The 17,979-nt window shown below is 40.3% G+C and overlaps 1 protein-coding gene across 8 annotated transcripts in view; it reads right to left on the bottom strand.

The window, feature by feature from the left end:
• Positions 1-17,979, bottom strand: part of CDH12 (cadherin 12) — a 536,918-nt gene that overhangs the window by 29,659 nt on the left and 489,280 nt on the right. For all 8 annotated transcript variants that reach the window (XM_074545283.1, XM_014265146.3, XM_074545297.1 and 5 more), the window contains one exon: positions 15,528-15,781. In XM_074545283.1, the coding sequence (XP_074401384.1) occupies positions 15,528-15,781 (254 nt within the window). The remainder of the gene's footprint in view (positions 1-15,527; positions 15,782-17,979) is intronic.

Raw genomic sequence — 17,979 nt, 5'->3', positions numbered from 1 at the left:
AGAAGGTTTAGTGATGTTAGGAGTCAGTATCTTACTTGGTCTGGAATGAGTAGTATCACAGCAAATAAATTACATTTTTCTCCTTTGGAGAAGATCAACCATTATGCCAAATTAATTGACAGGAAAGCAGTGGCTGCAGACAGCCAAACTAATGATGGGTCAGAGTGAAGTGAAGGAAGCTGTTAAACTTTTCATAAGCCTTATAAATCTTACATAGGAATTTTAGTAAAACATGGTAGGTAATATAGGAATTAAAATGTGCGGCAGTTCTGTTATCAACCCTTTCAAACTGGCAATTCTGCCTGTCTACAACTTCCTGTGATTTCTCTTCCTTCTGTCTTTAAAAGGTTTTGTTCATTTGCTTATCTGACCCTCCAGTCAGCTCCACTGTCTGCTCTGCATTTCTCATTACCAGGTGAGTATCTTATCAAACGCTGTTGTCATTTGGAAAATGCATTGTTTTCATTCAGTCTCAACATCATTTTTCCTGCTTCATTGAGCAGGCAGAATCGCAAGACAGCCAGGCAGAAGGAAAGCTTTGTCCTGCAATTTAATTAAGTCTCAGTTTTTGGACTGCGAGCAACAGTAGAAGACATGTCGGACTTAACACCCTCACTCCTGGTTTAGCAGTCAATCCTGCTACTGTGGGAAAGCAGTAGAGCACTTTCTATACCAGTACCAAACATTATAGACCCTGAACACCATTTCACCCTGATTTTGAAAGGTGTGCATTTGCCCTGCTGCCCATGGTCTGCTCTTTCCCCTTTCATCCAGCCCATAGCAGGAGAACCCACCCCCTGCGTCCACCAAGGGACCCAGGCACCAGGGGGCACATCTCATGCTTGGTGAAGAAGAGAAGGGCTCTTGCTTGGCTGGTTTTAGGTGGGGAAAGAGCATGCTGGGATGAGTGTCTGGATGTGTATGAGTATCTCTACTAATGGACAGAGTGAGTATAGAAAGATGGAGCAAGTAAACCTGAATGAATACCTCCAACCCTTAAGAAAGTTGAGGGGATGAAAGCAGATGCTGTGACTCCATCAGATAGTCAGCCTCTACTGACTCTACTACAGTAGTAGTCAGATTACTACTGTAGCCTCAGTAGACACCTACACTTTATTTTGCACTTGGGTGCATCTGACATAAACCCAAAAGGATAAGACAGAGGTGATTCCTGGGCTGCTGTTCCCATGCCTGGCCTGGAATGCTTTGTCTTCTGATAAAGTGCTAACGCATTAAATATCATAAATACAATAAAGGAGAGCTGGCGCACTGGCATATATCCAATATAAATAATCTTTGATTGTTTTCTTTTGCATCATGTAAATACATAAATATTAGCTCTGTTCTATATCTTTGGGAACCAAAAACTGAACAAATATCTTATATTTTTATCCATTTAAAAAGCTGAAGTAAAATGCTGATGCTGAGATAATAAAAGGAAAAGCAAATAAAATAACCATGCTGACTCTAGAGAAAAGTGCAGCACACAGTAAAAGATTTATTGCTTGCTTAGATCATCACTTGGGACTCAGATTTTCAGCTGGATCTGCAAGGGGAAACAGGGAAATCAAGAACTGGAGGCTTCTTTGTGCTGCTTTGAAGCTGATTTGGTGAAGTGCTTATAAAATAAGAGATTATTCAGAACAGCTCTGATGCTGCAGAGCTGCTGCATTTTTCTATTTCATTTCTCCTCCCCAAGCCTCCGATGTATCAAGGAATGCAAAATCTACAGAGGTCAGTATAAGTATGAAGTAATCTTTCCGAAGGTTTTATAAATTTCCTGAGGACACCAGGCAAAATTTGCTGGATAAGCATCTCCTTGGTCCAGTTTGCATGCTGATGGTCTGACCTGAGCAACATCAGGTTTCATCATTTACTTCTAAAATTGGTTCCTCTCTCCTGTCGAGGCTGAATTTCTGTACTGTGCTTCCTTCACAATATTTTCAGATTTATTTTCTAAAATAATCTGTTGTTATAGCTCTGTATTCTTATTATTACAATGAATGCTGAGAGCAGATTTTTAGCCATCATAGATGATTCTCTGCCTTTATTTTCCACAGATTATATTCCAGTTTATTAGAGATGGATGCCACAGCATCAGAGAAGGGTGGAGGTTGGACCTCTAGAGGTCCTCTGGTCCAAGCCCTCATTTCAAGCAGGGACACCAAGAGCCATTCACCCAGGACCAACTCCAACAGTTTTTGGGTTTTTTTAGTATCTCCACAGACACTCTACCACCTTCTTGGGCAATCTGTGTCAGTGCTTGGTCAACCTCACAGCAAGAAGTGCTTCCTGTTCCTGATATTGAGAGGAAATCTGTGCTTCATTTCGTGCCCACTGCCTCTTTTCCTGACTCTGAACACCACTGAGAAGAAGTTGTCTCCATCCTCTTTGCACCCTCCTTTCCGGGGCTCCAATGCGCACTAAGTGCTTTTATAACTGTTAAGACCCTCTTGAGACTTCTCTTCCCTGAATTGAACATTCCCAGCTCTCTCAGCCTTTCCTCACAGAAAGAATAGTCCAGTTCTTTCATCACCTTCTTTTGCTGGATTCCCTGCAGTATGTCCCTGTCTTTCTTGCACTGAGAAGCCCAGAATTAAGAGACAGTAGAAATATCTGAGATCTGTTGGTATCTACAGTCAGAATATGACCGAAACTTCAAAACACAGAGATCTCAAGAAGTGTAAAACACTCAAAAACCCGTTGTTAAGCTTTATTACTTAAACTGCAAACAATAAACAAACAAAGTGCAAAATATATAAGAAACTCTTTATGCAATAACTATTTAAACATAATAATAAACCTTGAGTATTTTAGGAGAGGAAAGTATAGTCAATGTTTACAAACAGACCTAAAGGAAAAATTCAGAAGGAAAAGACTTGGAATGTGACTAGGCTGCAGTTATCCTTGTAGATGAAAGACCTTAAATGAAAAATACTGGGAAGCTTATTTCTTATTTTATACTAATGAGATAGCTTCATGGTCGACTTGGTGTACCAAAGTGCAGATTACCAACTAACACACTTCCCTGTAGCACATAGGTTTTTCTTAGACATAGTTTTAATTCCTTAGCCCTCATAATTCTCTGTCAAGCCCTTTCAAGCCAATTGAGGTGATTTGATAACGGCTGTAGCCATTAAAGCTCTGTTTTATTCTCACAATTGCTTTCTAGAATCCTTGAGAAATCTGTTCCTGAAGAAATTTGAAATAACAGTTCTTGATGAAAAATCAAGAAGACTATTATTTGAGGTAAAATTACAGTATGTGCCTCTGGGATAAGAGCTGGCTTTTCAAAATCACATCACCAGGTGGTACAAGTGCTGTGAAATAAACCAGAAACTATTATGAACTATTATGATCATATTGTTCCTTTCCCTTCACTTTGGCTGCTTAGCTGTTCTCAATTAATTGAAAAGCTTTCCTTGCGAAGTTGTTCTTTCCCTTGGATCTGAATGTATACTTCTTTATTTTCAGCATCTACTTCTTTCACAAACAGGCCACTGAGAGCTGTAGTCCATAAACTTCTTGGGTCTACACATCTATTTCAGTTCAGTCTCCTGAGTGACATTTTATAGCGTAATATGACTGCATATGCCAACAGAAGATCACTTGCTGTTTTTCACAAGCTTCAGTAAGTTGATGAATGACTGCCTGTAAATAAAGGTTACTGGCCTCGCTCAATTTTAGACTTTGTTTTCAGTTGCTTTTGACTTGCTGGACTTAAGAAATAATATTTCATGCTTCAAGTGCATCCAGGAATTTATCTACAAAAATTTATACAAGTCAAATGAATCCAACCAGTCTTTTATTTGGCAAAGTCTGATTTTTCACTAGCACAGTCTTTCTGACTTGTGCCAAAAAGTACTTACCTTTGCTCCATGTTCCTGCCAGTCTCGAGAAAACCCACACAGATCAAAATGTCAGTCTGCATGTGTCCCAAAATTGCAAAGAAGGATTTTTAACGCACAACTCCATCTGCTTCCAGTGAACCTGCTGCAGCATCACAGAGGACTAATGAGTGACTATATTTACCTTCCCCACTGATCATGTGTGATCGCCTCAGCCTTGAGTAGATAGATTTCAGATTAGGGTTAAGACAAATTCACACTTTTTTGGTAGTTTCTCCTTGTAGTAGCTTCAAGCCAATCACTGAATCAAGGTACCACAGACCCTGAATTGATACAACTGAGCCACATACAACTGATACCAGCTGAGCTGTGATAATTGTCTGCATGCACCTAATCCATCGCAAATGTAAAATGAAATGTAATAATTTAAACTACCATGAAGGGGATGGACACAATAATTTATTATTCACACTTTGTTTCACGTGTAGAGACTGTGCTGCTAGAAAACAGCTCCTTTTGATGGACAATTTATACACAGAAGATAAAGATTTTTCTGCCTACTATTGAAGAGAAGTCACTTTTTTGTCCAGTTCCTTAAAACAACCCAGTTGCTGGGGAGGAAGACAGGTCATTCAAACCTAGAGAATGACAGAGCAGTACATGGGACCATAGGGGAAAATCTTAGAGGAAAAGGGCGGTGGAGCAAAGGATGGGATTGCTTGAGTTCACGAAGATGAAGTTTAGGAAATAGAAAACAGAACAAAGGAAGAGTCAGAAAGTGGGGAGCAGTGGGGTCCACAAGTAGGAGTTAGATGCCCCATATCATACCCAGCATTGCTGGAAGGTAGGTAGATGGAGATCTTGTTGATTTATGGTAGCTTGGTGTTCAGTGAGCCAAATGAGAATGGGAAGGAGAGGATAGTGAGGAAAGAGCAGATTTGTCTGCTAAATGTGGCATTGGAGCCCCTGGGTGAGCAAGGATAGGTTGGATTCCATCTACACAGGGACTCTCAGCCAATGTTATCCAGTTCTAAATGCAGATGTAGCACTGGCCAGAGCTGGATGGGGCTAAGGCCACAACCAATCACATGTGTAACTGGAGCTCCTATAAAAGGAGCTGGAGGAATAAGCTGGAGGCTGTTTGTCACATGGAGCTTTGGGGTGTGTGTGAGTATTGTTTCTGTCTCCCAAGAACTGACCCCATGGAACACATGGATAATGAACACAGTATGTGCTGGTATACCACACAGGTGTGGGGGCTGGGGAGGAGGGGCTGGGGTCCCGCCCTTTTGCCAAGAAAACTGGGGTAAAACCCCTACAAGAGAATGGTGGGGAGAGCTGGGTGGTAGCGTAGTACTGTGGGAGTGGTAACAGTTAAACCTTCCAGTTGAACCTTGTGGTGCCAGCCACATGGCACAGCCAACTCACAGCAGCAAAAGGCAGGCCACTCTCTCAGTGTGTTCAGCAGGACACCAGCAGCCCCAGCGCCAGCATCCCAAACAGTGACCCAAAAGTTCCAGAGCCCAACACAGCACTCTGAAGAAACCCCAACTGTGCCAAAAATTGCCACTCCAGGGAGGAAGGGCGGTACTCCCAGGAAACCTTCTCCTACACCAGTCAGGGCATGGGAAAAGCCCCTGCGGGGGGCCCAACAGGCCTGTGGCAATCTGGAGCAGCCCACCCCTCTCATCACCATGGAAATGCCAGGACTGCTCCCTCCTGCAACCTAGTGAGCTGGCTCTGAGGAAACACCTGTGCTGAGCATAGCCATGTCTCCAGGAAGTGTGGCTCCATCCCGATTCAGCCTCTGAAGGCCATGCCTCCTTGCTGTTGCCCCACAGGGGAGAGCTCCTATGAAACCCCACTAGCAAAGAGGGGCAAGGTCCTAGCCCCTGCTACAGCCACTCCCAACCTTTCTCTGCAGAGGTGTGGCAGCAAAAGTAGTGAGGGAGAGACACAAAAATCTGCAAAAGATGCCTACTGTTACTTCAACTCTACCAAGGTCTTTCATACTACATACTTTCTACATATTCTAATAAGCTGATACTAAATAAAAGAGAAGACTGGGCTAGTTTAATAACTCCTTCCTCAGAAAGCAACACAGGAACATCTACATATGTTAAGGTTAAACTGACTCATATAACATATGTCAAAGTGATTTCACTTTTGCTGTCTCTGTTTTAGAGATTATCTGTGTTATAGATTATCTGTGTTTATAGTTTTAAATGGGTTTGTTTGTAACAAGAGGGCAAATAGTGACATTTGTCTGTGTGTGTATTAGTTATAATTGTTTATAAGTTTTTAAGACATTTGCTTATATAAGCACTTAATTATAGTTCTTTATAGTTTTTTTATAATATCATAATTTAGCTAGAGTTAATCAACAAAGCCAACTATTCTGTGGGATATAACTGAGGGATTACTTTTAAAGATGTGATGGGGAAGCCCATCCAGTCTAGTCTCAGCTCTGGCCAAGCTGTGGCCTTAACTGGTGAGAAAGGTGTTCCATCAGACCCTTCCAGGCTAAGTCATAGCCCTGGCCAGGCTATGGCTTTGTCTGGCAGGGAAAGTTATCTAAACCAGGTATTTCTGTGCTAGCTAAATTGGCTTTGCAAAAGCTTTCCTTTGAGATAAATATGGAGGCTTCTGGAAGAAGCCGTCCAAGTCCTCATTGGGAGAAAGAGACCCCTCAGCAATGGCAGACCCTGGGTGATGGTAAAGCACATAAGCAATTGTAAGTTTCACCTTATTGATTTTGTTCTAAGGTATATGTTGTACTCCTATTATGGTTATTAGAACTAAGAAAAGGGGAAAAGACGGGTGGATATACACACGTCTCAAATGTCTTGACTATTCTCATATTCTCATGTTTTTCTCATGTTTTTCAATAAAAATCACAGCATGACCTGGCAAGCCAGCGGCTTGTCAGAGGAAAGAGATTGTCAATAGGGAGGCAGTCAGTCCTGCCTATTACTCAAGCAACTTACTCAAGCTCCAGGAGGCAAATATTTAGAGAACATCAGTGGCAGAAATATGTATGGTTGTCATTGAAATGGTTTTGAGTTGAATTATTATTGTTTGTAGTGTTAAGTTGTAATTTTGTAACTTTTAGGCATTAAGCTTGTGGCATGCTAACCTAAAAAGATTGCAATGTTAATAGTTTTAGTTGACAGGTTCTGGATGAGAGCATCACAGCTCAAATGATACACAAGGTACTTCACTACCTGTTGAGTGAAAAAGCCTTATTCAACTACGCTCATCAATTACATTTTTTACTATAACTGAAAGGGTAAGTTGTGCCATTGGAGTCCCTGGGTGAGCAAGGATAGGTTGGATTCAATCCATGCAGGGACTCTCAGCCAATGTCATCTGGTTCTAAATGCAGATGTGTCACTGGCCAGAGAGCTGGATGGGGCTGAGGCCTCAACCAATCACATGTGTAACTGAGCTCCTATAAAAGGAGCTGGAGGAATAAACTGGAGGCTGTTTGTCACATGGAGCTTTGGTGTGTTGTCCCTGTCTCCAACCACTGACCCCATGAAACATGTTTATAATAAACATATTCGCTAAAGACATTCCTTGGGATTCAGAGAAAATGTTGGAGGGAAACGGTTTCCGTAGTTTTCAAAAGAAGATAAAGTAGCTGCAACAAAGTGAAATAAATACATCAAGACACTGAGATCAAAAAAGGTATCTGTCCTCAGCAGAAGAAAAGAAGAGGATAGAGCAGCACTCCCATGAAGCTGATGGGAGATGGTTCAGCAGTAAAAATACAGAAATCAGCCATGGGAAAAAGAAACACTGTGGAGTAGGAGACTACTATTAGACAGAGCATAAGAGATATAAGAAAACACTGGGCTAGTAGGAGGACAGAAAGCCATACCAAGGCATCTGCAGCAGAAACTGAGAATTAGTTCTGCAGACTTTTAATTAAATAGTTTAGATAAATTAGAACTTGGACTAGAAGTTTTGAAAGTGGGGTGTGCAAAGGATGGAATATAGCTAAAATTGCAACAGAAACTGACAGGAGGCAACAGAGCAAGAAGTGTGCAGAACAACCAGAGCAGCTGAAAAGGAACCAAAATTCATCAGTGTCAACATCTCTTATCTGTACAAAACTGACTTGTTTCTCTCCAGCATGATACCATACACAGAAAAATGGCTGTCACTTAATCTGTTATTAAATGAAGACACTTGAGGTACTGGAACTAGATGTTCCAGGTTTCCTATATATGTATGAAACTGTAAGATGCATTTTAATGTCACAGGTTGGGACTTTTCTTTTTGAAGAATAAGTTAATTCAAAAACTGCAAGCACAAAAAGATTGGAAGAATTATGGGACTGAAAACTCAAACTCTTACATACTTTAATTCTTCTTGGTGCTTGCACATTAAGGTATGGTGTTCTAGGATTCTGGAAGAAATCTTTATTTTCTTGATCTTAACATGACAAAGTATTTTTTCTAGGAAAACAGAAACTATTAATAAAAGTCTATTGTGAACTAGTTAAAAAAAAAAAAAAAGTTTTCCTTTGAAAGCAGATGCAGGGAATACAGTCTTATCCCCTAGATACTGAGGACAGGACTGACCTATGGATAGTACACATGACTTTTTACTTTAAAATTTCAGTTTCATGACTCTGGACTTAGTCAAGAAGATGCAGCTTTCCTGCTTTGATTGGTTCTTTTGGTTCATACGGCAAAACTCCTGAGTCAAGCAGAGAAGACGTGAAGGACAGTGTTTTGGCACAGAATATGAAACCCATTGTTAATTAGACTTGCCTGGGATTCACATCAGGGACAATAATCCCATTATACGTTATGCCGGAAGATCATCTTCATGGAAATCTGACAACTTCGGACGTGTCAGTTCAAAGTTGTTGAACTTCTCACACACTGTTAGACAGAGCTCACTAGGAGGTACTGCACGTAATTCAGTCTTGCCCTCCATTTCTGCTTTCTTGTTATTTAGACAGCTTTGTCTATAACATTCATGCTGTATGGACACATAAAACAGCAACTTTTAGAAAGTCCTAAAATCCCTTGCTCCAGAAGTACAAGGATTTTTATTAAAAACTTTCATAGTTACAAATTACAGACCTTGCAACATACTACCGGACAGCAGCTTTTTTTTTCGTCCCAGTCATCTTCAAACTGTCATAAACTAGAGGAGTCTGAGAAGAAAATGAGATCAGAGTTGTTTTTGCAAGTGTTTTGGGATTTTTAATGGCCAAAATGTAATAGGTCTTCACCTTAACATGTTTCTTGAAGCACTATGGATGAAATGGGAATAGACAAACAGATCACTTGAGACACATAAGCTCCAGATTTAACACAGTTTGAAAATTAGGTGCACTGGGGTAATGTTCCAAAACAGCTGCAAAGCCAGTCACCCTTGCAGGTGTTGAATACCTGCAGCTCTTTTTCTCCTGGTGCTTAATTTCCTGTTCATTTCTAAGTGTATGCTGTGCCCTTGAACTCCAACATCTCTAGCAAGTACCTTCCTACAAAACAAACCTTTAAGGCTTCTGACTTGTCTGAAATTTTGATACCAGTAACAGAAGAAAAGAGAAAAATAATATAACCCTCGCCATTTGCAATGTCCTCCAGCAAAATATTTTCTTTAACAGCTGAATCCAGTTTTCATCCTTAGTCATTATCTCCCCCTTCCTGATGTGTCTAACACAGCAGATATAAAATTTTTGTCTGATAACATGGATTTAGTTGCTGGAACAAATATTGTTTCTTTTCATGTGAGCTGCTCTAGCTTGCATTGCTCTCTGGAGTTTTGCCTTCTGTTGCATGCAGTGCAGATTTTATCCCAGTCTTTATTGTTTGACAGAATGTTGACTATTTCTTTTTTCTGTTACGGACTTCTTAATGGGCAAACCATTCCAGAAAAACATTTCACAGAAAATGAATGAATCTGTAGAGAAACTACAACCGGTAGTTGTAGTACTACCACTACTATCTGGTACTTTGTATGGCTGTGTCTTCAAAGAGCATGACTTGCTTTTCCCCATTTGTTTAGAGTGCATATTTACTCAGAAGTTTCTCGGACTCTTTTGCAATATGATGAAATTTATGAAGTCATTCTTTAGATCTATGATTTCATCTAGATTTTAAGCAGCTTACAGAGGTTAAGATAAAAAAGGATACAATAAGATACAATAAGGTTATTGGTTAAGATACAATAAGGACTTGCAAACACATTTAGCACCTTCAAACTCACACTTTTCTAAATTATGGTCTTGTTTTTGTTGTTTGTTTTCTTGTTTTTCATTTAGAGCATATAAAACTTACAGAATGTTGAATACTTATACATTGGTGTATGGGGTCTGGTTGAGATGGAATTCATTTTCTAATAGCAGACTTCACAGTGTTTGCTTTGCATTGGTACCTAGAAAAGTGTTGATAACACACCAGTGTTTTGTCTGCTGTTGAACAGCTATGGTACAGCATCCACTCAGTGTCTCCAACATTTCCCAAAATCCTGGGAGGGGACACAACTATGCCAATTAAATTAACAAAAGGGATAGCCCATATTGTATAACATCAGCCCAGATATAAAAGCTAAGGAAAGGAGGAGCATTTGTTATTGTAAATATCTTTGCCTTCCAGAGAAACCACTATGTGTGTTGAAGTCCTGCATCCTGGGAAGTTGCTGAACACCCCTTGCTGATGGGAAGTGGAGAATAAACCTTTTTTTTCCCTCTTCACTTATGCATGCACAAAGCTCCATTCTTTGCCTTAGTAAACTGCCCTATCCATCTTATTTTCGTTCCCCGTCCAGCTGGAAGGGGAGTGATAAAGTGGCTTGGTGGGCACGTGGCATGTCTCCAAGGTCAACCCACCACAGCTTTCTAGTGCCCACCAAGAGATACAAAGGCAGTTCTATCTCTCTCTCTCTCTGACTGTCTGATTGTCTATCTATCTATCTATCTATCTATCTATCTATCTATCTATCTATCTATCTATCCATATTGCATGCTATAGTAAGAGCAGCTATCTAGTAGCAAGTTCCTTTGTGGGACAGACATGGGGTTTGTGAGCTGTGCTCCTTATCTCTCTGTTTTGCTGAGTTTGCTGGGAATGTGTTAAGACAAGCAACAGCTCTGTGCTTTGCCCTGACATGGTAGCCTTGTTATGCAGGGGGAGGTATCTTCTGTGGATGATGAGGAAATACATCTCCCTCTCCCTGCCCAAAACTGATGTGAATGGGTTTATAATACAGGCTCCCATGGACATTGCTCATCCTTATTTAAGCTGCTTAATACTGCTAATAGAATTAAGGAATACTATTGGCCCACTCTGGGATTTGTGGAATCTGATGTCATCCTGGTGTTAGAGAAAAAAAACTTTAAGTATGGAGACATTGAAATGTGCCCTGAGGCATCCAGTTCCTGGGTGGTAGGGTGTGTGGAAGAATTTGGACAGGTTCCTAGGGTGGTTATTACCTCCAGTTGCCTGTGACTTTACACCTGAACACGTGCCCAACCCTGGCTAAGTGACCCATCAGTGATGGAAGGGTGCCTTGCCCACCCCAGTGAAAGCCAGCAGCTCCCTGCCCTGTGCTGTGGCTGGACCTGTGCGTGCCGTGCCACTGTTCAGTCTCACAGAGGTCTGTAGTTGAGGCAGGAACCCAAACTGCATTTGAGGACACTACGGCTGACACAGGGACTCAAACCACAGCCACTACAGTGCTTGCACCAATAGTGAAAACAAAATAACAGATGAGGGAAGCTACAGGTCCATATAATTGATAAGAAAGGGAGGAAGAGGAAAAGAAGGGGGAGGAGAAGGAGGACAATCAGGAGAGGAGAGGTCAGATGAAAAAGCTGGTCATTCAAGAAATAAATTTGAAGGAGTGAGACAAATCAAATAGGAACCTGAAGTTACCTGTTCCTTGACCTCATCAGAACTTTGAGACTTGTGGAAAGACTACAGTCGCCAGCCAGGTGATGCTGGGATAACAAGGCTGACAGTCAACAATTAGAAGGTCATGAGGCCACAAAAGCAAAAATCCCTTGCTAGAGATGGGGAAATTGAAGGAGGAATTGGAAAAGAAGGAGCAATTTGCAGTCTCTAGAGATGGCCCCTCTAAAGCATGAGGGCATCAAATCCATTTAAGAAAGACCTTGTGAATTCCCCAGGAAGGTGGATCACTGCAGATGTAGGTATCCAGTACTTGAGAGAATTAGAAGTCCTGGAAGTGCTTTATAGTACAGTAAAAAGTGATAATGTCCTTGTCTAGGTTTAGGGACAAAATTTAGGATAAAATGCCCTGGAATGAGCGTTTTCTCTAAAGAAAAGGACTTTGATAATCCTGCTTGCCAATGAGAGAAATAAATCCTAGTGGGTCAAAGTGAAAAAAAATCCGAAACAGTTTATTTACAAAGAAAAAAAATCAAAAGAGTGCCTGTAAGGCACAGAAAAGGACTGGATAAATGCTAGATACTGAAATTTCAAAAATTTGACCCCAAACCCCCACCAGACAGCATAGCCATGAAGCAAAGGTGGTATCAGGGAAGGGGAGGAACAAGAGTTTGCGTAGCTACTTGGGCAGGATAGATTGGAATCTTTCTGATATTAGTCTCTTCCTTGCAGAAGGAGAAGCTGGTGGGTTTAAGTGTCCTTTCTCCTGTTGGTTTAGCTGCTTTGAGGTCTCAAGTCTGGGGAGGCCTCCCCACCAGCTCCCCACATGGGCCAGAAAAAAAAGGAAAAAAAAAGGAAAAAAGAGGAAAAGAAAGCAGAAACAGTTCAAGGAAAAAAAAAAGCAAATTAAAAAAAAAACCCAGCTGTTACTGGGCATAAGCAGACAATTATGAAATAAAGAATCATTATAAAATCACCCCAAGACAGTCCCTAAAGATCCAGAGGATGCCCTTTGCACAATGACTATATGAAGGAAGGTGGCTCAAAGTCCTCAAGAAGCATCATCATATAACAAGTTGTCCCAAAACAAAAGAGGCCATGCTCTATTTACTGCTGGATCCTTCTGCATGGTAGGAAATCATTGGAGGTGGAAAGCTGCTGTGTGGAATCCTACACAATGACTGCTGTGGGAGGAGAGCCTCTTTGCAGAAGTGAAAGCCATCCAACTAGCCCTAGAAATTTCTGAACATGGCCTGTATTCTATCTCTACACTGACACCTGGATGGTGTCCAATGTCCTGAGGTGGTGGCTGCAGCAATGGAAGAAGACTAACTGGCAACACAGGGGCAAACCCATCTGGGCTGCTGCACTGGGGCAGGACATCACTGCACAGGTAGAAGATATGACCCTGAACATAACTCACATAGATGCACAGGGGCCCAAAAGTCACACTACTGAACAACACCAGAACATTCTGGGACATAGTTCATGTTTTTCTGTGGGCATGAACCAGCTGAATCCACTCATAAACCTGACCCTGGGAAGACTTACGCAGCTTGTGAGTGTAAGGGATCACCAGGAAGAGCATAAAATATAGGGGTATTACCTTAATGTATTAATGTAGATGGGCATTTGGACACTTAAGTAGTGAGTTCAAGGTTAAAAAACATAGACATAGATATTATAGAATGGCTTAGGATTCAATATTCCAGTGAACACAGTGCGTGGACAAACCATTGAGAGACAATTATTTTTCTTGTGTAGTTGCAAATACAGAATGAGTAAAAAGCACTTGAGTCTCCTAGGAGCATTTGTGAAACAAAAAACTCTCACTGAAGAGTGGTTATACATCCAAATGATTCCACTGTCATATGAAAAACTACTCAAGAATGTGATTAAAGGCTTTCTATCTGGTTGCAAGAGAGTATGGTTTTAAACAGAATATTGACATCACTGGGGATATTTTCATAGGCTACCACCAGGGAAAAATGTTCAGACTTGACTCTTTATTAATGAAGGTTTTGATCCTTTGTCAGAGAAGGAATGTGTCACAGACTCAAAGACAAATGCATTTCTATATTTTAAAAAAATGAAGATTATATTAAAAAAAAAGTGAAACAAACAGCAATAGTAATAGTTTTAGGCAAAAATTAACAGTGACTTGACAAAGCAGGAGCTAAACAGTCACTGTTATATGTTAAATGTTTGCATATGATTACCACTAACAAGCTTATTGTATATTTTGAGAGTATAAGTACTGAGCCAAATTACACATAATTATTAAACATGGATTTAAAAAGTCCAAATTCAATTTGTAATCATATATGCATGAAAATACATGTACTCAGTAGACACTAGTGGCATTTTCCTGTTCTGTCAAAGTCCCATTTGATAAACATTTATATTTAAAGACTGATAACATGCACTATGTCTTTAATATTTCTTATGAAAATCTGGGGAAAAAAATGTTTCCTGAAGTCAGGTAAGCCCAGCACAAATTGGTACTGGAAGTATGTGTTAACAACTGCCTGCATCTTAGACTGTGTCTAAGCTTTAAGGAGCTTCTTTATGACTCTGGTTCACTTTAATCTTTTTAATGTGGCTGTAAATAGGTTCTCAAAATCAATATATTACATTTGTATACCAGATCCCCTCTCCTTTTTATTTCATTAAAATAAGCTATAGCAATAAATGAGAGGCTTGCCTGGCAGGAATTTCCTTGTGCTGAACACAGCCATGTTGGTCACAATCATGTCCCCATAGCCTCAGCAAAGACACATGGGATGATTGTTTATGAGAGCATTTGTTCTTTGCAATATGTAGAGAGTAAGTGGTGAAAGGGGCAGTTCTGTCACCCATTGGGGTCTAACTCATACAGACATAGAAGCAAAACCTTCTTTCTCACTACTGTACTTTAGAGATATATTTGTGGAAGACCCAGTGTTGAGGACCAGACCTAAGCACATTTTGTCTCAGACCTAAGCACATTTTGTCTCAAACTTTCTGAGCATTGCTACAGGAAAGGTGTGATCAGAGGAGAGGATCCTGCAGAGGTGGGGCTGAGCTGTTCTCACCCAACTTCCTGCTCCACCTTGAGGCTCATTCACAGCTTCCACCTGCCAACTCATTTCGTGCAGAAATGTTGGCTGTGCATGTGCCAACAAAACAGTGTGAAAAATCCACTTTACATAAGAGGTGTGCACCAGGTTAACTATAAAAGTCAGGGATTGGCCCCCCTCAGTCTCTCTGGAGGTGTGTTGTGGCATTCTCCAGCACATTTTGAGGAGCTTGTTATGGGAGTTGAGAACCTATTGAAGCATATGATTCAAAATTAAGGGTCACCACTCTTGTGGAAGAACATTTAAGAATTTAAGGGCGTGTTGGCTAACAAGCCAACACCTTGTGAGTCAGATTTATAGTGATGGTACAATAATATCATGACAGTTCCCTGACATGTGTCCTTTTTCAGACTGAAGGACAATTTATAGCAAATATCACATCCTCTACCAGTGGGTTGGGACACCTGGGCACCATGCTATTCCTCAGTCTTAGCACAGCATCTCTCAAGTCACGTCAGTGTGTGCTACCTTACATGATCAGTATGATAAGAAGCTGTGAGCACTTTATGATAATTCACCCAAACAAGCGCCTCCTTCCAATATTTTGTTCAGAGCACCAGTTACCTGTTACAGTGACAGACTAGGTATATTTTATATCTTCATACTAAGTTCTTTGCCAGTGCATCCAACTGTCAGCAGCATTTTGGTTTGTCAGAGAGTTGCTAAAGGAGGAAAAGCTCTCTTACCTAACTGAGCTGCTGCCAGCATCGAGGTCTTGTGCTGTCACTGCACCTATAATGGTCCCCACAGGTGTATCCTCATAGACTTCCATCGTGTACACGGGCTTGCTGAACACTGGAGGCTCATCCATGTCCAACACATTTATCTTCACGGTGGCAGTATCTTTAAATGGACCCACTGAGTGAAATCGATGGTCAAGATGGAGATTGGAGGCCTCCACTTTAAAGGTGTATGCCTTCTTTGTTTCAAAGTCCAATGGCTGTAGAAAGAACAAAAGCAAAACATTAGATTTGACTAAAAATTAGGCATTGCAAAATCACTTTGGTTGGATTAATCTGACAAAACTTAAGATGCCTTTTGTGTAAAATTCATCTCCTGAGCTAATCAATCATTTAAGTTTGTTTTGCAGTTCATCCTATGCTAAGGTGAATTTTGAAATAGGCCAGATGAATCACAGTCAGGAAATTATTGCTTCTCTACATCAAAAAATCAGGATGACTGGCATGGATGTAAACAGTTACAGTGTAGATGTCTGAAGTTAAATGAGTGAGATTCATCTCTTGCAAATGAGCTGAGTGAAGGTTAGTCAGAGATTTGCATTTGCAGCTCCCATGCACCGGCAATCAGCTGTCTCTAGTGGATCCAGCACCTTAAATAGAAGACTTCCTGGGGTTTTTTTTAGCAGGAAAGGCTTTCAGAAGACCATGACGATGATGAAGATGAGCCCAAATGAAAACTCTGATATATACTAATGAGTCAAACCAAACTTCAGGTACAACTTGGAATGTGAATTCTAATTTGATCTGAAAGAAGTTTTCTTGTAAAATGTCGATCATAGCAGTGAACTGCTATTCATGCCATATGTTTGATCTGCATGTACTTTGCAAAATGCAGACTTTGGCTCTGTCTTATGATCCTAGGTGTAATTCATAAAGTCTTGAAGATGACACAGCAGCTTTTGTGTAGTTATGTGGGGTTTTGACAGAATGTATCCTGCAAAATAAGGTTGTTTTGATGTGGGTTTCTGTCAATGCATATCAATTTAGTGCCTTTGCTTCTAGAAAAGCAATCATCTCAAAACCCTCAATACAGTCTTATTTAGTTGAAAAGATGCAGAAGCTTTATTTTCATTTAAAGGGTTTATCTGCATTGGCTTTCATGTTGTTTTTAACGTTTCTAACAAAGCCTTTTCCCGATGTCTGGGTAACACTGGCACCTAGTGGTTTCTGCCTATAGCTGTTAAGCTGGAAATTTGCTATCGGGAATGAACAAAAAAAGAACACGTTCACATGTGTATAACAAAAATATTTCAATGTTTGTTTTTTTTTTTCCCCAGTGTTTTCAGACAGTTGTCACAGCCTGGATAGATTTAAATTCTTCAGTTTTCTGTCCTTGTCACAAGAGGACATAATTGGCCAGATGACTGGTGTAAACTGAAATAGCTCCATTAAAATCAATTGAGTTACCTTGACTTGCATTAGCTGAACCATAATGATTATAAATGCTTATAAAAGATTTTGTCATTTAAATAGACTAGATGCTAAGTCTTTTTTTTTTATTTTCTCTGAGCTGGGGACTTAAAATTATCCATATAAATTTTAATGCCATAGAAATAATCACAGTTGAAAGTAATTCACTACCAAACACAACCATCCTCCTACAGACAAAATTACCAGAAAAGCCAGTATGTGCTGTACCTTTGTGCCTGGACCGACAGAAAGAAGAAGAAACTGAGCCTGAGAAGAAACAGACAAAATTAAGTCTGGTAGATCTCATGTCCCAGTGGTGAAACCCTAAGATGTTGCCTTCACTAAAAACAGACAAGTTGGTCCATTTTCCAAATAACTGCCACAATATATTTCATTTTCTATACTACTTGTACACACCTGTTATGCATTGCCAAAATAATTTTACCCAAAAAAAAAAAAAAAACAAAAACCAAAACCAAGGCAACTCTTCTCCAAATATTTATATCAATTGGTAACATATTTTCAAAAAAACATAAGAAGAGAAATATGAAGTTTAAGGACTTAGTCTGGAGAAGAAAAAGTCAGGGGTTAAATTAGAAATAAATTATTAAGACAAAGAAAGTAAGAAATCTAAGCTCCCACATAGGTAGTAATTCTGGGTAATACCTTGTAGGTATCTTTCATACCACAAAACTTGTACTAAAACTTTTCAGATTGACTCCTGTAATACATCAGTATATTTGCAAAGAAATTTATTAATGGAAAGAGCCATAATTCATGCAGTCTTTGCAGGCTGTCTTTCACCAAATTACTCTTCAAACACTTATACCAGATCATGGTGCATGGCCAGTGCCCAGTCACAACATTTCATGACGCAAGGGGAGCAGAAAGCAGGAAGATTTCAAACAGTTCTGTCCATTGGTATGTTCAGACTGGCATATTTCACTGCACAGGTACCCAGGGAGCGGGAAAATGGCTGCATTATTTT

The sequence above is a fragment of the Zonotrichia albicollis genome, chromosome 1 (assembly GCF_047830755.1).
Source record: "Zonotrichia albicollis isolate bZonAlb1 chromosome 1, bZonAlb1.hap1, whole genome shotgun sequence".
NCBI lineage: Eukaryota > Metazoa > Chordata > Aves > Passeriformes > Passerellidae > Zonotrichia > Zonotrichia albicollis.
The sequence above is the reverse complement of the archived record's forward strand: the minus strand, read 5'-3'. Positions and strand labels throughout refer to the sequence as shown.